This window comes from Aristolochia californica, unplaced genomic scaffold, assembly GCF_029961685.1.
Source record: "Aristolochia californica isolate CCGP_79_NKW_82.1479 unplaced genomic scaffold, dmAriCali1.0.hap1 SCAF_2, whole genome shotgun sequence".
NCBI lineage: Eukaryota > Viridiplantae > Streptophyta > Magnoliopsida > Piperales > Aristolochiaceae > Aristolochia > Aristolochia californica.
The window spans coordinates 46,655,518-46,674,644 of record NW_027181881.1 but is presented as its reverse complement, the minus strand read 5'-3'; the positions used below and the strand labels follow the sequence as shown (position 1 = coordinate 46,674,644).

Genomic DNA, 19,127 nt, shown 5'->3' with positions numbered 1-19,127 from the left:
CGACACATTAACCGAAGTCGCAGTATACGTAAACTTATGCATGTCTTTCGTAAATCTTTTTCATAGCCAAAATGCTTGTTTGCTTGTACTCAATTAGTTGCCAAAGTAGTTAAGCAAACCATGAAGTCGTTTCAGAACGAAATCTCGAAGTTTTTGTAGGAAATAAGCAAGCAGCAATGGACGTGGCAAGTAGCTTCATATCTTGGCTGGACGAGCAGAAGATATGAAACAGGCTTTACTGGGTTGATTTCTCTTTCCTAGCTAAAGATTCTGACTTGTACTCACTTCCAGCAGTAATGACATAACCAGCTCCAACCTGAGAAAAACAGAATTAGCCAGAGAGAGAGAGAGAGAGAGAGAGCACTATAAACAAGAGAGAAAAACTTGATTGTAACCTGACAGTCCTTCAGAACCACACGGTCTTGGAGATGAACATTACTGCAAATAACAGAACCTTGGATAGAGCATCCATCTTCTATGGTAACATAGTTCATCACTACTGAATTGGCAATCTGCACGTAAAATAACAGAATTACCAGAAGAAAATTTTTCTTTCGAGAATTTCACAATTATAATCATTTTGGGGATGTGGCATCTGTCACCATTTGAAAAATGTGGAAGCAACAGAAGCACAAAAGCAGAGAGAAATTTACCTTTACATTTGAACCAATACGGCAGTGACAACCAATAACAGATCGCTTGACACTACATTTGTCACCTAGTTGTGAACCTTCACCAAGCATAGTTTGGCCCCACCTTAACCACCACAAAATAAATTTATATATGAAAAAGAATATGAATCTGCAGGGGGCACAACACTAACTCCACAATACATTTCTGGTTCTTACCACTTTCTGCAGTATTCAGCCAAACAAAAATGGCAAATCAATATTCTACTCAGTTTCGAATTGGTTCATAGCAAAATTGAACCTTGGAAATGACATAGTTCTACAGTATCAATGGAAAGAAGCAAATAAATGGTACCTAGTTCCATCCAGTATTTGAGAAGGGAAAGCAAGAGACAAAATAGAAATCAAATAAAGAAAAGTGTGGTCACAAAGCATCCTATCATTATTGTTCTCTGATCAACTGATCAGATTTTTATCTCGGAATGCAGTCTCATTATCATTTTACACAGAAACACTGAAACAGAGAGAGAGGGCAGGTACTAGGCTTTATTAGAAGATACATCGAAATTGCCTTTATTAAAATTAATGCACAGTAATTAATACATTATATAAAAATTAATAAATAATCAAGGATCTGGCTTACAGTGGTTTTATTTCCAAGCTCAGCTGAAGGATGAATTATGTTGTTTTGAGAAGAAAAGGAATATCCTGACAGGTGACTTGCATCTCCAATTACCTGCACAAGAAAAATAACTATCAATGTCTACAAATTTCTAACTATTGGCATACCGACCCCACTGATTGAAAATGACAATAAAGGTAGCCTAAAACTTACATCTCTATTTATGTCACAAAAAGCTTGAATTGAATTTAACCGCACACAATATTTATTCTTGCTGGCAATATATGCACAACATTTATGTAATCTTCTGACAGAAAAGAAGTCATCAGGAAATCCAGCAACAATATCGTCAAAGGTGGAGACAGGGCCCATCTGGCGCTGGGTGTACCACAGATGGTCAGTCTGGGATGCAATTCCTTTCCAACCTTCTTCCATTTGAGATGCACCATTAACTGAAACTTCTGACTTCTAGAAGCATTAAAAAGAAAAAGCTGATTAGAACTGAAGAGCAAATAGAATTTTTCTTTTCCAATTAGAACAGATATGAAACAGCAAACTTATATAAGTGAATATCACATTGCAAAAGACAATTAAATACAAGAAAACTGCTCACCAGTGAGGACAACAACTGAGACTTTACAAGATATGGCACTACATCCTGCTTTATACTGTGAAATGAAGGATGCTGATTCAAAACATCCAGTAGAGCAGCTCTGATAAACAAAAACTGAACAAATGACCAACAGATCTGATGCCCAAAATTTTCTGTTTATAAATGTTGCATCTAAAAAAAATCCAGATGTAGAAGAAAAACTCACCTCTTGAATGCATATAAATGTGCATCCATGAGATTAGATCGGATTTCCATCTACACAATTCATAACAGTCCAAGAAAAAGAAAAAAACTTCAGAGAAAATATCTGAAAACGTTTCCCTCAGTGGCTGCGACCTGCTCAGTTCATGATTGCTGGTAAACACAGCAGTGGTTCATACCTGGCCTGAAGCACGCAGAATAGTCTTTAAAATTCGAAGATCTTTATGCACATCAGCCCCTATCCAAAAGTAATTAAAACCATTCTGTAAGTAAATATGCTCTATAAGATAAGGGATGCAACATATCCTCATAACACACCTGTTGCAACATTTAATAAGAATTGTTTTGTGGGGTCCAACCCTATAATATTGTGCTGGTCTGGTTTCTTAGTCTTGTCTTTTCCACCAGAGCCACCAGTTTCTGAATGTCCACCAACAGGAACAGCACAAAGAAGTGCTGTTACTGCTGCATTATGTCTCCTGTGAATGGCTGCCACAGCTCCAGGAGGCACATCACAAACAAGATCTCCACTCACAACCTAAAAAGGTTACTGAAATTTAAGTCAGAAGTGGAATGAAGCAACTATGAATTCTCAGTTAGACGAATCCAGATTTTTACCAATATATCACTTGCAATAAGGTGGTGTGCAACGGACCTCAGTGCACCAGCGGTTCCAACATCGTCAGGAACATCAGCAACCTGTATTGGGTAAAAAGATCAAGAGACAAAACTAAAGTCTATCTAAGTTTTGGTTCATTTACAAGACTTCAATCAAGGCATCTCCCAAATGTTGCAACATTCTTCGTTCATTTAATTGAAAGCCATCATAAGGTCAAAATTTTTTACAAGACTTCTTTCAAGGTTGCACAATAAGGAAATCTTCCAATAACACAAGAAGCATAGGGGGTGAGAGTGAAGTCTTGGGTTCGATTCTCACAAGAGTATGGGCTGCAGTTTGTGAGTGTAATTACATAGTCGCAGTGGTGATAGTAATCAATCCCACTATAATCAACCAAAGAGTATGTGCATGTGCACAGCTTATATAGTCCATGTTCCGGAAATGGTATCTGAAGGTGAGAAGAAACTATAGTGCAAATTAACTCTCTCAGTGCTAATAGGAACATTCAGTGGAAGCATATGCAGTGTATCAGATAAGTTAGCCAAAGAAGGGGTTTCCTGGAAGTTTGTGGTCGCCAGGTCTTCTCCTCCCTTGTAGTTTGTATTGGGTTTTTCCTTCCCCCCTTTTTTTCTTTAAAGGTCCCATCCCTCCTTGTACTTAAAGAGAATCACTAATGGTACTTGAAGGTATTATTGTTACAGGTATGTAATGTTTCCAGATAGCTCATGACAGTTGGAAGACATAGGCAGCATTGAAAAGATCTCAAGTCTCTCTGACTCATCTATGTACAAAAGGAATCTCAAGTTCTAGATTCAAGGACATTGTATTGGCAAACAAAATCCACATGAGAACATTAAGGTATGTATCTCATACTTTGTTGGAGACTCTCAAACAGTAGAGGGATTCTTTTGCTAGAAAATTATATTGGACAATGCACTTTATGAACTAAGGCTTTGAGTTATCCTCTCCCACTAGCTTGAGGGCTGAGGCTTCTCTCCATCCTAAGCTGTAATTTTTTCATTCTCTCAATGCAAAGCATATCAACATTTTATGGACAACAAAAGGGGGATAGAATGAGGAAAAAAACAGCTATATTAATATGTGTTGTCACCATTGGTCAATGTCCACAAACACATTCAGGAGAAAGAAGAAGTTTAGAAGGAATATAACAAAGCTCATGTTTCTTTAAGTGTGGCCCTAGGTGAGGCTAGTGCACAAGGAAGGTGGATCATCTCATTAAGAGAAAGTGAGTTTTTTTCTAAGATGGACCACTTCTTATATTTCTCTCCTTAAAGTAGAAATAATGCAGCTGAATGACCTTGTAAACAAAACTTGAGGTAATAATCAGTGACAACACCGAATGTGACCCTCAATTCCAAGCCTCCCTATCATGATTGAAGAAGGCTCCAAGATATTAATCAGCTGGTGTAAGAAGAAAGCAAAACCCCCCTGGAGGTTTCTTGAGCATATGGACAAGGTAAAAGACAAGACTATAGCCCTAAACGTCACCTGGTCTCATACACCCAGGTCTGCAAATGGAGCTGCTGATAAGCTTGCAACCAACAGAACCTCCAAGCATATCTTAGCTATTTATAGAACCTAACCTGTGACAATTGCCTGTTGCTAGCATGTAATTCTGTGTTATTATTTTTTCTTCTGAGATGTATAGCTTTGTCTCTTTCCCTTTGGGAAGCAGCCTCTGTACTTCCTCTCTTGAATCAAATCTAAATCAACATTTCTAAAACAGTTTACATATATGTGAGCTCATCCCACTCAACGAGATAAAGGAGAGTGAACTCCAACCCTTGGAAATACAACTTAGATTTTCTCTTTCCAACCCTTAGAAATACAACTAAGATTTTCACTATGAACACATTAGGGTTAGTATTCATTTTACCCAGTTGAAGTGAATTCAACAACACTTTCGTCGTCCATCACATAAAAAAAGTGGACTCATCAAAACAAAGGGGATTTCATCTCCAATTCCTGTGCACACATATTCACTCAAGTTTTTGTTTACCTTAAGATTCTGCAAAGTATTCAAGTGCGTAAATGCTCCAGCAACCCGAGCCACATAGACTACACTAACTTATCGAATTCAGTACCCACGAGATTTACAGAAATAAGCGACTTTCAGAGCATGGGCGTCTGAGTTTCTGGAATATATTCCAAAATAATGTAGGTGATATTCACGACATCGTATTAATGCTGGCAGGAATCACAAAAGGAATGCAAAGGACAACGAAAAGTTTCAAGTTAATAGAGAAGAAAATCCAGCAATACGAACTTCAACTTGAAGGCGATCTACGTACGCACTCGAAATCCAACCACCAACTCGAACCGCGTTGTCTTGCCCTTCAACGACCTGCATCGGTTAACGAGTTAAAATTTTAGCGTTTGATAAAAGGAGCGAACTTTAAACGAATAAAAATATCTAAATAAGACAAATAAATCATTTAGGCGCGATAATGGCAGAAGAACACGTACGACAATGAGATCTTTGAGGTTGCTGGATTCTAACAGCTCGAGAACATATGATAGAACTGGCCGGTTGGCTACAGGCAGCAAGGCTTTTGGAACGTCCTGTATTAATGAAAATGGCAAATTACGCCAGTAATAAAGATAAAGAAATATCTATGAATAAGGGGTCAGAGGTAGAGAAGGAGAACCTTGGATACAAGAGGCACTAAATTTTTCGATGTGCCACCGGCGAGCACGACGACCTGAAACTCCATGACAGCCGATGGAGGGGTACTGAGGACGATAAATGAAGGGAGAGGTCCAAGGTAGATATTCATAATTAAATTATATTTTTTTGATTAGTGTACCTGCAAAGCAATCAACGGGGATGTAGCTCAAATGGTAGAGCGCTCGCTTTGCATGCGAGAGGTACAGGGTTCGATACCCTGCATCTCCATAGGTTTTCAAATTTTATAAATTGTTGTTAAAACTTCGTATTATATTTTATTTTTTAAAAAAAATCATATCTACTCTTCCTTGCTATTAAGAGTTAATTCAATTGGGTTAATGGTTTCAATGCCATTTTTTAAGTTCGATATGCTATTTCTATCAAACTAAATTAATTAACTTTTTCATTTACTTAGCATGGCCCGACGTTAACCTAAGTGATCATAAATAGGGGTATTAAGTTTTCGATTACCCAATTATTTGCCTTAATTATTCTTTGACGAATAAAAGTATAAATTTAAAAAAGGCATAAATAAAGTTTTGGGTAAACAAATATTTTAATGATCTCGAAGTATAGTGAACTTGTTACACTTATTTTATATTTTTACTTAAAATTACACTATGACTAGGTACTTAAGGAGGTTAAACTCAAGTCTAATCATGGTAATTGTATTAATAAACTATAAGTTTACAATAATATTATTTACTTTACTATATTTATAATATTATTATTATTTAAATTAAATTATTAAAATTTAATAAAAAAATAAACTTAAAATAACAACAACATAAATGCATATTTGGATTTTCTGTATTTTCAGTATTTGCTATTTCTTCTTATCAAGTCTTATCGAGTCTCGACTCCGAGGCCGCTCGTAGGTTCGCATTTATTCTCGTCCTTACGTGGTTTCTATAAATACATATGTTTTGATAAATGTATTGTTAAAATTTTGAAATCGGAATCACGAGACTCGAGAGGCTGCTCGTTCGTAGGGTTTGTCTCCACCGGTGTTGCAATCTCTCCTGCGCATCCTTGAGGGCTTGCTAGGTTCTTATTCTGGACCTTATTCCTGTATTTTGATCGTGTAAGATACGTCGTTTATAGTATTTGTTCTGCTGCCTTTGAACCTCCCGAATAGTCCACGCTTTTTTTACTCTCTTCGATATTTCTTGATGTTAGGTTTCAATTAGCTGCTAGGTCCATTTGTTTTTTTTTTTTGTGAACGCCTACCTCTTGGTTTTCGTGACGGTATCCTGTGTCTAATTTGGCCCGGTTATGAGCGTTTTGTTCTCTGTCTTCGAGATTCCTTGATGTTTGGTTTCAATTAGCTGGTAGGTCGAGTTTTATTGTGAACGCTTGTTCCTGTTAGTATTCTCTTGGTTTTCGCGGCGATCTTCTGTGTCTAATCTGTTCTGCCTCTGAACTTTTTATTTTTGTATAAAATTTCTTCGGATCCAATTTAGTCAACTTCACAGTTTCATGTGTTTAATGTTTAGGGTTTATTTTTGTTTGCGTTGCGAATAAAGATTATTTTTGACATGGTGTAGTTATTATGCCTTATTAAAGTGTTTCACACTGTGTATACTCTCCTTTTATGATCCATCGCGGGTCTGCAGGTGTAGATATTTCATAGGTATTTCTTAGAAGGAGGGAATTAATATCATGGAAATGAGTTTGTTGCTCATGTTATGCTTCCTGTTTGAGTTTATCGATAGGATGCTGCTTGTAAGCTTTCCATGAGAATCAAGGAACTCTGCTCTGCTCTTGTTGGGTTTGAGTACCCTGTTTATTCTAAATCTACCCTAGGGAATAAAGTTGATATAGAGCTCTCTGATACAAGAAGGCTGGTCTCATTCTAACATGTAGGTTATGTTTTTCATACAAGTGTGTGAGAGAACATTGGTGAGTGATTCCCTCTGGTGTGGTGGTGGTGGTGGTGAATGCTATGTTTTCGAATTTTATTGTGATTCTTAGACTTTGTGAATTGAACACTGTGAGGAGTATCTTTCAGTTGGGTTGGTTTTGTATTTCTTTGAAGAGAAAGGCTGATTGAGATACTTATTAATATTTATAGTTTTTGTATGCAGAAGGTTTTTTTATATTTTACTCACAGATTTTGGGAAGATAGGCTTTGATGTCTCGATGAAGCAAGTTTTCAGGCTTCTCAATGAGTCCTATCTGTACAAGTAGTTGGCTTCTACAATTCTCTTGTGGTTTATTTAGTCATACACTTAGAAAAGTCAATATTGCTTGTGATTATTTTTGCCAAATAAGGCCTTTACACTTCCCTTTTTTAGTTTTATTGTTAAGTATGAGAGAGAGAGAGAGAGATGAAAAACTGAAGAAAGGAAGTGCAAGTGATTTCTGATTGTAGATTAAAAAAGAGTTGGTCTCTATGTTGCTAATGTTTGATGTTGTGGTTGAGACATCATTCGTCTTCTTCTGTCCATACAATCACTCATGAGAGGTGGAAATCATTGTTAGTATAAAAGCAATTGAGCTGATTGTGATTTCCACTCTAGCCAACCATATAATAAGAACAAATTTTATTCTTTTTGTGCTTACTGAAGTCTTGTTAATAAAATGTATGCTGTATGAGTATTTTGTAGAGCATATGTACTCTTAATAGGTAGACTAATTATGCTTATAAATCTTTCTGTTTTAATTTTTTTATTTTATTGTTGAAATTTTTAGTATTTCCTTCAACTAGTAACTCAAATGGCCGGGAGAAATCGTATGCCTCGCTATGTCGATGATGCTCGTCGACGCGGTTATCCAAATCCTCCTGAAAACCTTCCTCCTCAATTCATACGAGGCCCGTTACCCCATCCACCTCACCCTGCATTACTGGAAGAGGAACTGGAGATACAACATGCTGAAATCAGGAGGCTTGTGGGTGAAAACCGGAGGCTAGTGGAAGATCGGATGGGCATGCAACGGGAACTAGGCATGGCAAAGGAGGAAATCCATCAGATGAATTTAGTAATTGCAGACATTCGTGCAGATAAAGAAGCGCATTCCAGGGAGTTGATAGAGAGAGGGATGAAGCTAGAAGCTGACCTCCGAGCAGCTGAACCTTTAAGAAGTGAAGTTTTGCAGTTACGGTCTGAAGTTCAGAAATTGAATTCTGTAAGACAAGATCTTTCTGCGCAAGTTCAGTCTTTAACCCAGGAGCTAGGTAGGTTACAAGCAGATAATCAACAGATCCCGCTCTTGAGGACAGAGTTAGATGGGATCCGTCAAGAAATGGCTCGTGCAAGGTGTGGCTTGATTTCTCTTTCCTGTGTTACTTATTTTGTAGTTTCATGCTCTGTGTTTTAACCATTCAAAAGTTGCACATGATGGATAAGCATTTCAAGCATTGGGCACTTGTTCTGCAGAGCTGCTTTTGATTTTGAGAAGAAGGCCAATACTGAGCTGGTAGAGCAGCGGCAAACAATGGAGAAGAACCTGGTTTCCATGGCTCGTGAAGTTGAGAAACTGCGAGCAGATTTTACAAATTCTGATGGTCGACCATGGGGCCCTGGTACACACATTTTAACTCATTTATGTAATTTGAGTCTGGATTTCCTTGTTGTATTAGATGTTGAAGTGTTCATTAGTGTAGTTTGTTTTCTTCCTACCAACTGTCAAAGGTCAAAGGTCGAAGGTGTGGAATAGCCATCCCTTTCCGGGGCTTCCACTGAGGAGGGTAAGGTCCAAATTAAATAGTGACATACTCGATTGAGGTCATCTTCATTGCCAGTATCTCTTAGTGGAGTAAATTTTATATGATTCATGTCAAGTAGTAATCTGTTTAAAATTCCCAGTAGGCATTTTGGTAATTTGGGTGAAGTGCCCAAATTATTTAGCAGTTAGTTAAAGTTGGTTAAATGCATAAATATAAAATTTGGTTTTTAGGTATTGCTTAAGGAAACGGTATTGGACAGCAGTTTGACTGTTGTTAGATCCCTGTTATATTCTGTGTCTGCTCACGATAAAATATTACTTTTCAGAACAGCAGCTGTTAGATTCTCTAAACTTGCAAAATTTGTGGTTACAACAGTAATTACAGAATTTTGTTCTGCTTGCATTTGAAATTATATTTTTCATACAAAATCTTATCTATTTTTTTAAGGAGGAAAATCTTTAACTGTCAATTCCCTCTGATCCCTGATCCCTGAAACCTTATTATCTTTTATCTCTGAGCTAGATTATTAGGTTACACCTTGATAGTTGATTTATTTGAAAGGGATAATGATTAACGGATTTATGTGCTGATTAACAATTGAACCAGTGTCCTATTACTTCTATTTGTTAAATAATTGTAATTAAGGCCTTTTTGTCTTTGCCACTATTTTGACATTGAGATACCATTACTCTTTAGGGCCATGCCTTCCTTACTGAATCAGGTAACTGCTTATCTAGTTATAAGCATACTCCATGCTTTTTCCAGTTACAATGTGGACAAATATCATTTATGTCTAGTATGTATGAGCGATTATGCAGCTGTTCAGTCTTTAATCAGTTTGAATACTTAATATGTTTAAGTTGATCTTTAACACGTTAGTATTTGGTGGCTGAAGGTGGAGGTTATGCCTTTAAACCTGGTAGTCCTGAAGGGAGCTTTCCTCCGTCATATGGTGGTGGCTATGGGATTCATCCGGTGAGATTACGTGTTCATATATTATAACTGTGTCTAAATTTCTGATAATCTTCAAAGGCTGTGTAATTTCGTTTTTGGCAAATTTAAACATTATAGTCATCTTATTGTGTTTACTCATCTTCTGGTCAGCAGGGTGCATCTGACAAGGGTCCTCTGTATGGAGTCGGATCAGTGTCATATGGAGGGTTTGAGAAATCACGCCACAGTCGACGTTAATCACACCTTTCAATTCAGAGAAGCAGAAAGGATGCCCTTATGTCCTTAGGCTTCTGGTACTTCAGCATAAGGGTAGAGATATTATCTTAGTAATTATTGATAGAGTTTTAAGTTGTCTAGACTGAAATTGTTACAGCATCAGTCCTGTTTGAGAGGAGCAAAATTTCTTTTTCTTTTTTAAGTAGTGAAGCTTTGTGCGATAAATCTTTGAAGAAATATGTATTTGGATATTAAGGCTTGCTAGTATATGCATCACTATGTTGCTCTGTTGCTTTGAATTTCCTAGACTGCCTGTTTTTCCTCTTCTGTATGTCACTCAGTTTGTGGATTTCTTGTTGTTGGTGATGGATAATTGGCTTGATGTGTCGCTTTTGTATCTAACTGAGTTGCAGAATGTAGACATTCAATATTTGTTATCTTTCAAAACATATGAAAATTTGTCATTTAAAAAAAAAAAAAAAACATATGCAAATTTAGGATTGGATTCTAAGTGCTGGAATGTCTATACCTGTATCCCCCTTCTTGTGCATCGAGTTAAGAACAAATAATTTTCATGTGGTTGAGTGGCTTCATTGTTACAACAAGGAATGTGGATTACTTGGCTGATGAGGTGGATTGCTGTTGCTTCTAGCTTTAGAAACGGGAGATGGATAGCACCATTTAAAAAAAAAAAGGAGGAGATTGATCATTAATGGAGCATAAGAACAGATTGGATTGATATAGAGATGCTGAAGCTTGCTTGCACTTTTGAAGTATATGCAAGTCAGCAAAATGTGTGAAGAGAAGGTTATGTGGTGTACTGTATTGATGCCTTCTGAGGTGATTGAGTGCAATTTGGATTGGTTTGATGAATATAGCAAACAGCGTTAGTATCTTCTGAAAATATGGATACTGTAAGTTCTGCACTGGGGAAGGTGAGATAAATGGTTGTTGGTTGCATGTGTAGCTCCAATGAAGTTTGTTTAAGATCTTTTAGGATTCTCGACCTTGTATGAGTTACTGCTCTCATCGCTCGTTTGTAAGTGACTGAGCTTGTTTAAGTACATTAACATCAGTGGCCAGACCAAATGGATGGTTTGTGTTATATTATTTGATAAACATTGAAGCACATATGTATCATAAATTATTATTTGTTGTAATGAAGAAACTATCCAAGTCTCTTCTTGCCAGTGGACATGATTTTACCTTTCTGCCTCGCACCACATATCTTAGTGTCTACCTGCTGGCCTGTTGAGTATGGGGACCTTGGTGGCACTGGATTTGCTTTGTGAGAATCAATTGTGGTTGAATTCAGTCAGTCAGTCAGCAATTAATGCAAGTTGCAGATCATTTTGTTTGGTTCGTCCTGATGAAAATTGGTGTTGAAGTAGATGAGAGCATCCTAATTGTTTGGCGATTGGTTGGATTCTCATTATGTTTATGATGAGGTACTGAATAGGTGGTGATATCTTCTTTTCCTGGAGTAGTAAATTATTAGGTACAGTGTCGATGCTTGGTGGTTATATTTTCTTTAGGCATAACATTAGGATCTAGGGGGCTTTGTATTTAGGATTGTCCATTTATGTCCTTAAGCTGCAGGTGGATTGCAGAGAAAATGCTCTCTGCTAGGGTTTTATAGACTTATGTCCTCATCATTTCATCATATCTTATCCAAAGGGTAGTTTTGAGCATATATTTTGTTGGCTTTGATGATCCCTTGGCCTTGAAATTAAGACTTGGGTGATATAAATGGGGTCAGAAGTTTCTTGAATCACTCAAAGACTGTTCACCTCTTATACATTAGGATATGAAGGAAATGTGTAGTGATGATGGAATCGTGGTGAAGAATTGCTCAGTCAAAAGGCAAAAAGGAAAAGAGAAAAACGAAGGATGGGTGAACAGAAAGAGGCAATAGGGTCTTACCAGAGTTCTCTAGATCATGTTGGGTACTGTATGAAGTTGACCACAGATTTTTGGTCTACTTGTCAGCAGAGAGTTCCAGTGCACACCAGTGATTGTGTTCAACAGTTGCTTGAAGTGTCTAGCAGATGAGCGGGCATCAGATGTTTGAAACTATTTCAGTTAATTTAGCATACTCAACCAATGCTTGTAAAGCATATTTGAGGTCTTGATATTATGTGATTGTGACTAGCCCTTGTTTAATGTCTAATTTGCCTTGTGAGACTGATGGATGGTTATTTTCGGGCAACTAAGTGAAAAGACAGCTTGTTCTGCATGAATTGAGATGATCCCAGATACTTCGAGATGATTTCAAATGCCACGTACCAGGAGGTTGATTGACAAATCGAAACTCTATAGGCAAGTATTATTTCACTGTTAAGTGGCCTGTCCTGTTTTGATCTAATTTTCCCTTTTGACCTGGAGCTTCATATGAAGTGCTTGTTTCTGAAATTTTATGTATGATTAATTTATGATTAAGAACTACATGATCTGTTTTAAAGACATGGCTGGATATTGGTTTATTTCAATCATGGTAGTTTATGACTTTTTGTATACATGTAGGTTAGCATGTAGTTGCCTTAATATTAAGCTAGATATTTTTGAGTGATTACAGGATTATTATGTATGTTACCTTGTTGGATTTTTTATATCTAGTGCATTTAGATGTAATATAATTAACGTCCAAGCTATACTGTGAAGAAACTCCTTTTCCCTAGCTGGGGTTGGTTATACCAGAGGAGGAGATTGATGAGAATTTAACATTTGGATCAAATATTGGCTTAGGTGTATTTCAAAAAAAATATTGGCTTAGGTGGAGATTTGAGGTTTGGAGTGTTTTACTATTGGTGCATGCAGGAACTGGTGAAGGTAAAAGTTTACAAGATGACTATTAGGCTAGATATTATCTATGGTGCTGACTATTCTGTTGTTCTGAGGCAACATGACACATGATGAAAGTGGCAGATGTAAGAATGCTCAGGTGAAAGTGTGGCAAAATTAGGAAATGTGAATCAGTGATATATACATTTTTGAAAACTTAGATGTGGATTGGAATGGTTTTAAGATACCCAGGCCCCTATATGTTACATTTGGTGAATGTATTGTTGTAGTCTGTTGAGAGATCTGCAAGAAATAGGAGGAGAATTACAAATGACATGGATGGAAGTGGTGTGAAAAGAATTGAAGAAGGTCAATGTAGGATGGAAGTTGGCTAAGGATGCAGTAGAGTGGAGGAGGGGGAGCTATTTAGCTGGTTTCATCCTAGTTGGGATAAAACTGCATCAGTGATTGTTTGTTTAGACGTGAGAAGTGTAAAATGAATTATCTGTTGTGGGAAGATATTTCAATCAATGTGATGTGCACCTATTTTTGTGCAGTTTTGTGCCTTATTATGTCCAAGATCAAGATACATTTCTTGTGCGTCTGGCATTGTGCTTGGCTTCTATGTTTTCACAGTTTCCCTCCACTGTGGATGGGGTCAATCTAATTGAAGGAATTTCTTGATCGTGCTCTCCTTATTCCCACTTTTTCTCATGCAAATTTGTTGTTTGCATTGACAAGGCTGTTATCTATTGCACAAGTATTTCACAACCAGCCAGGGGTAGAAGGTGGTGTGTGAATCAAACCTATGTAGAAAGCAAGCTTACATCTAGAAAGTTGAGAATTGATGACATGGTTTAAGCTAGACTGATGTATAGTGAAGTGGAAATTTGACTATGACAATGAGGATCGTCTATCTTTAGAATTCTCTCTTTTGTTTTATGAGTTCAATTCTCTCAGCATTGATTCAATTTCTCTGATTTGCAGCATAGCTGTCCTCTTGAAAACGTTTCAGTTATGAATGATTTTGGATATCGGTGAGATACTAAGCTAACTTTTGGTCAACAGAGATTTTCTCCATGGAAAAGAATGGCTGAAGATATATCATATGGTTTCGAACTTGTATATTAATGGAAAGATTCAGAAGATTGTAGATCTATGGGAAGTGGTTTATTAGATGAAAAGCTCTCAAGGTCCCCCGGTAATGTGCTTCCTGGGTTAACGCCCAGCATTACAGGGACTTGTTTTTTGGTCCTGAGCATCTGAGTGTGAGTTTATGAATTTTCCTCTCAGAGCCTTCATTCTTTCCTGTTCATGATCTTATTCTTTTGTTGCCCATTGATCAGACCTTTTGAACTTATTGCTTGAGGAGCAATGCATATTTGCCTGCAAGATGAGTAGGGAGTAGCAGTTCTTTGAGCAGGCAATTCTTTTCTCTTCTGTTTTACAGCAGTTAAATGAATTGTGGGGAAAGCTGGGACAGGAATGATGGATATAATGCACCTAACATTCGTATCACTTGAGGTGGTGGTAGTGTGGATGGCATTCTGGTAAAGGAATTAAGTTAACATTCTGAAGTGGTTTTTGTCAACCTCTTTAGTATGGACATCTGGTGACCCTCTGGTGGTACTGCCAAAGCATTTAAAATCCTTGGTCGAGGTCTTGGAATGGTTGGTTGCTGCTTTTTCATATTTTGCTTTGTTCAACGAGATGCTTACCTTGCTGTGCCTCTCAGATATGGGCCTTACTAGGTTATTTGTTAAGTGTGGCATAGTTACTAGGACTCTCCTCTCCATTAACTGTTGAGTTTAAGAGAATGGCTTGGGAATTGCAGATTCAGGTTCAACCTCTCATTGAAGTTTCAGTTAATCCCTTCATAGAACTTGGTTAACCTACGAGTCTGGTAGTTTTAGCTCATATTTGGTATTTGAAAGTTTCAATTATTTTAAGTTAAAAAATGTTTCAATTATTTATAAGACTAATTAAGATGGAATTTGTGCGAACAAAAAAGGTGAAATTTGACTTTCTTTAGTGTTTTTTAGGTGAGATAAGGTGGCATGATGTTATCTTCTATCTCAGACTTGGAAATAAAAGTTTACCCGTTCTCACCATTCCCTTACATTCCATTTACACACACCAACACCAAAAAGACATGTTCTATACGCAAAGTAGATAATTTTGGATTGTATTTTCATTTCCCTTCCCTTGGTGATCAAATTTACGAGTCCATTAACTCCATCTACTGCCCCAGATAGTTTTATTTTTAGACTTGGTGTTTAAAGTTTCAATTATTTTATGTGACTGATTACTTGATTTCATTGTTTTACCTGTATTGTCTATCTCAGACATTGTAACAGAAAGAAGATTTAATTTTCGTTACTAGATACTAAAAAACCCCAATTTTTCTTCAAGTGGTTCCTTTTTCCTTTCCAATGATTACTCTGCCTTCTTGCAGGTGTAAACCACGCTCTTGGTTTTGGCAAGAAAAACATGAATTATTGTTTGTGCTGGTACGAGAGCCAAAGAGGGTGAAAGCTTTCCCCATGTTACAGGGAATTTGTTTGTGCTGGTACGAGAGCCAAAGAGGGTGAAAGCTTTCCCCATGTTACAGGGAATTTGTTTGTGCTGGTACGAGAGCCAAAGAGGGTGAAAGCTTTCCCCATGTTACAGGGAATTTGGGTTTGAAAATGAATAGGAAACCAGATGCACACAAGAGAAGGTTGAAGAAGTTTGATATGTTAAAAATGGCTTATTGATGTGGGGTGAGTTTCATGATCAGAAGCTGCAAAGATTTTTGTATGAAAATTTGATGAATTGTATGATGCTTTGGGAAACATGTTTATGTCACTAGTAACATGTTTTTGTGTGCTATTGCAGGTGCTTTTTGGTAAACAAAAATAGGTTTGGAGCCTCTGCTGGGGGTTTTACCATCATGTTAAATCCCAGACTTGTTAGGGGTCTTAAAGCTGACCATCAGAGTCCCTCTGATATAACTCAAGGGTGAGGTTCCAGAGTGGTCATGCTCTATTTACATAGCACAAAAACCCGCCCGAGTGTTATGTTGTCTGGCTTGGGAGACTTGAGTTCAGGTGTTTGGGTATGTGGGATTTGTCGCCCGACTGCTGAGTCCAAGTATACCTTGTAAGTGGAGCCAAGTTAGGGTTAGGAGCCTGTGAGCTTCTGACCATCGTGTAAAAGTTAACTTTGTTGACAAATGAGGGCTACCATTTGAGTTGCTGTATTGGAACACGTTAGGGTGAGGCTGAACCTAAACGTTAGATTAGGGTGTCAAAGGTTGCATGGTTGAGTCTGTTGGGTGGATCAAGTTCTTGTGAAAAAGGTGGTTGTGACCTTCGCCACGATGACAGGGTTCTCGTACGGTACTTTAAAACTCTCAGCAGCTTCCCGTTTTGCTGGCCGAAATGGATAATTTGCAATTGGTAAAGGCCATCTAGATTCAAGGGATGTTAAGTGGGTCCATTTATTAGAAGAAAAAAAACGCCTATTGGTAAGTAGTTCAGGATTATGGAAGTCCTGCCAAAGGAGTCGCTTAGCATTAGTACAAATGTGGATATGGCTGCACGGTCACCGTCTACCAAACGAGTTTTATGACATGCACCAGAAGGCGCCGGGACTGCAATTTTCATTTAGAAAAGATAATACAGGTATAAGCACTCTTTGAGCTAAATTTCTTTCATTATATGAAGGCGTTTAGATTTTAATGTGATGGTAAAGTCGCTGCAATGTAGAAGATCCGGAGGAATAGTATATGGTCTTGATGCCGTATTATTAAGTGTTTTTCGCAGAAAAAAATCCAATGCCTCTTAAAGCCTTTTTGTTAGTGTTTCCAGTGATGACACACTCAAATGGTCAAAGAAGAAATAAATCAATTCGATGGAGTAAGGTGGGCGTGGGTAGGAATCTTGGCCCACTGAAGCAGCTAGATATGTTGTAATATCTAACTATGGTAGCGTATCTTAGAGAATAAGCTAGGGACACTACCTGTAACAGACGACCAAACCTTATCTATAGAATTTTATATGCTTGATAATAGTCTTTCTGCTGATTTAGCGACTCTATAGAAGGTCCAAGCTTTAAATGTCCATGTAAAATAAGGTCTTCTTTATTGAGGACAAGGTTCTTGATATAAGCAAGTTATCATTAATACGATATCTACTTAAGAATAAGTGTGGCTTATTCGTAGACTGGCGATCCGTAGAGTAAAAAGATGTTTTAATGTTGTAACAAATTCAGTTATAGGAACGTATGAGCATCTTGAAAGAATCCTAAACTTATTATTGAACTTCTGATTTAGGAAAGAAACATTTCTGAAATTAGCCAAAAAATTATGCAAAAGTATCCTATACCTGTGTTTGTTTCATTTACACGATTAAAAGATTTTGTTTGCACCCAACTTGTAAAGCATCTTCGATGGGAATAATAAAAAGAAAAACCAAAAATCGATTCCAACGGTTTCATCATCCTCCATTATGATTAGCGTGTTTTTTTTTTTTTTAATTTCTAGTCGCTGCTATTATTATAATCATCATCGCCACAAATAAGAGAAAAAAATAATAGTAATAACCAAGAGCAGTGCCCTGTTAATCTATTTCCGGAGTTACTGCTCTTATCTCTCCTGCGGGATTAGAAATTATAAACAATTGTTTCATTTTCTCGTCTGAATCGAATCCATGAAATTCCACAGTAAGCAAACACAGGGCCATTCCTTAATTATATTTTTCTTTTTTGCCATTTCCAGATCGTAAAGATGAATCCGGCACAAATAGAAATCAGAATGTGAAGAGCTTTTCCATTTCTCTGTAGCCACCGCCAAGAGAAATTCGCCAGAGGTCCCCAGCAATAATCAGTCGTATTGCACACTTGGAAAAAGGAAATCGATTCTACACTCCACGGAGTAATAATTGTAATAAACAATGTTAATTCCTTTCAAAAGAGAGTTTAAGAAAGGAACAAAAAAAAAAAAAAATTAAACATTAAAAAAGAAAGAAAAGAAAAGAAGAGAAGCGTCCCGGCGGTTGTCACCTGGCGTGCATCGCGAGCGGAATCAACTCCGACAACGGTGTAGCCACCGGAGTAGGCACGGGCGAGTTCCTGCACATCGGGCACGTGGCATTCATCCGAAGCCACTCGTCGACGCACCGCGCGTGGAAACAGTGCTTGCACTCCGGCATTCTCCTCAACACCTCCCCGCCCGAATACTCCCCCAAGCAAATCGAGCACATGTTCGTCTCCTCTGACCCCCCGCCGCCGCCTCCTCTGTACACGAACTTCGGGTACGACTCGATCGTAGCCCCGTCGAGGCCCCCGACTACCACCACCACGTCGGCGTCTCGGGATCTGCCATTGTTATCGCTAGCCACGGAGGCAGATTCCGGCGTCTGCGGCCCTCCGCCCTTAACACGCACGCAGGCGTAGGAGGCGAGCATGATTGTGGATACAAGAACGAGAATGCCGACTGCGATGGCGATGCCGTAGCCGAGGCCGACGCTGCCTGCGGCCTCTGGCAGTGGAGACGAGACAGAATTCGAAGACATATCATATGATAGAGAGAAAGAGATAGGGGAGGGGGGGGGGGGGGTGGAGAGTAAAGAGTGGAACGCAGGAGCAGGTGAGAGTGTTAACGCTTTGGGGTCTCGAGCAGATGGGAAGTGTAAACGGAGCCACGAGATTATTAAAAGCTTTCAATTTAATGTAAGGTTTGTTCAATTACTAGAATACCCCCGTTCCCACGAACCAACGACCCGATCCGGTTGTTGGCCAACTCATCGAACTCGGACCCGTCAATACAATCAGAATCTGGGCATCATGAATTCAAACGAGCCAATTATAGAATTGAGTAGGCGTAAGGTAACGCCGAAAAAAAATATTAATTATAGTTAGGAAGGTGAATTTTGGTTAACAGATCCCATTAAATTAACAAAAAGCTGTTTCTCGAGATGTCGATTAAATGTAAATTTGGGCGTCGCGTAAGCCACTTTAACTGGAGTTTTAATTAAACTCATTTTCATCAATTGATGGGTGCACGTCCCCAGAGCATAATCATTCGTTAACTATCATCTTGAAAAGCAAGATTCATGAAGAAGAAGAAGTGAGGCGGCGGAGTGAATTCGCT

General features: G+C 38.1%; 3 protein-coding genes and 1 non-coding gene across 8 annotated transcripts; 2 read left to right on the top strand and 2 right to left on the bottom strand.

Annotated features, from left to right (window-relative positions):
• Window positions 1-23: 23 nt before the first annotated feature.
• Window positions 24-5,419, bottom strand: LOC137956115 (uncharacterized). The gene is given in 14 exon segments (XM_068803458.1): window positions 24-316; window positions 396-512; window positions 654-744; window positions 746-756; window positions 1,273-1,365; window positions 1,465-1,719; window positions 1,865-1,964; window positions 2,070-2,119; window positions 2,245-2,303; window positions 2,384-2,603; window positions 2,684-2,764; window positions 4,972-5,049; window positions 5,172-5,267; window positions 5,354-5,419. Coding segments are annotated over 14 exon segments (1,398 nt in total). The 3' UTR covers window positions 24-235.
• Window positions 5,420-5,528: 109 nt separating this feature from the next.
• TRNAA-UGC (transfer RNA alanine (anticodon UGC)) lies at window positions 5,529-5,601 on the top strand. The gene has a single exon. It is a non-coding gene; the product is annotated as a tRNA-Ala (tRNA).
• A 733-nt stretch (window positions 5,602-6,334) lies between these two features.
• LOC137956457 (protein FLX-like 3) lies at window positions 6,335-17,004 on the top strand. 5 transcript variants are annotated; one of them, XR_011113243.1, is made up of 7 exons: window positions 6,335-6,420; window positions 8,068-8,633; window positions 8,754-8,899; window positions 9,939-10,018; window positions 10,148-10,290; window positions 15,450-15,756; window positions 15,872-17,004. XR_011113243.1 is itself a non-coding variant. In XM_068803963.1 (5 exons), exons 2-5 carry the CDS (start codon window positions 8,092-8,094, stop codon window positions 10,232-10,234), a joined length of 855 nt encoding a protein of 284 aa, XP_068660064.1. In that variant the 5' UTR covers window positions 6,335-6,420; window positions 8,084-8,091; the 3' UTR covers window positions 10,235-10,516. The 5 variants fall into 5 exon arrangements, 4 of the variants coding, with proteins under 4 accessions (XP_068660064.1, XP_068660067.1, XP_068660063.1 ...); XM_068803963.1 differs by lacking the exons at window positions 15,450-15,756; window positions 15,872-17,004 and having other exon boundaries at window positions 8,084-8,633; window positions 10,148-10,516; XM_068803966.1 differs by lacking the exons at window positions 15,450-15,756; window positions 15,872-17,004 and having other exon boundaries at window positions 10,151-10,516.
• An 841-nt stretch (window positions 17,005-17,845) lies between these two features.
• On the bottom strand, window positions 17,846-18,568 carry LOC137957082 (putative RING-H2 finger protein ATL69). The gene has a single exon (XM_068804786.1). It carries the CDS (start codon window positions 18,547-18,549, stop codon window positions 18,034-18,036), a length of 516 nt encoding a protein of 171 aa, XP_068660887.1. The 5' UTR covers window positions 18,550-18,568; the 3' UTR covers window positions 17,846-18,033.
• Window positions 18,569-19,127: the final 559 nt, after the last annotated feature.

Coding starts and splice junctions, on each gene's coding strand:
- LOC137956457 (XM_068803963.1), top strand. CDS start 8,092: ATGGCCGGGAGAAATCGTATGCCTCGCTATGTCGATGATGCTCGTCGA. Junction 8,634..8,753: donor CAAGAAATGGCTCGTGCAAG/GTGTGGCTTGAT, acceptor CTTGTTCTGCAG/AGCTGCTTTTGATTTTGAGA. Junction 8,900..9,938: donor TGGTCGACCATGGGGCCCTG/GTACACACATTT, acceptor TGGTGGCTGAAG/GTGGAGGTTATGCCTTTAAA.
- LOC137957082 (XM_068804786.1), bottom strand. CDS start 18,549: ATGTCTTCGAATTCTGTCTCGTCTCCACTGCCAGAGGCCGCAGGCAGC.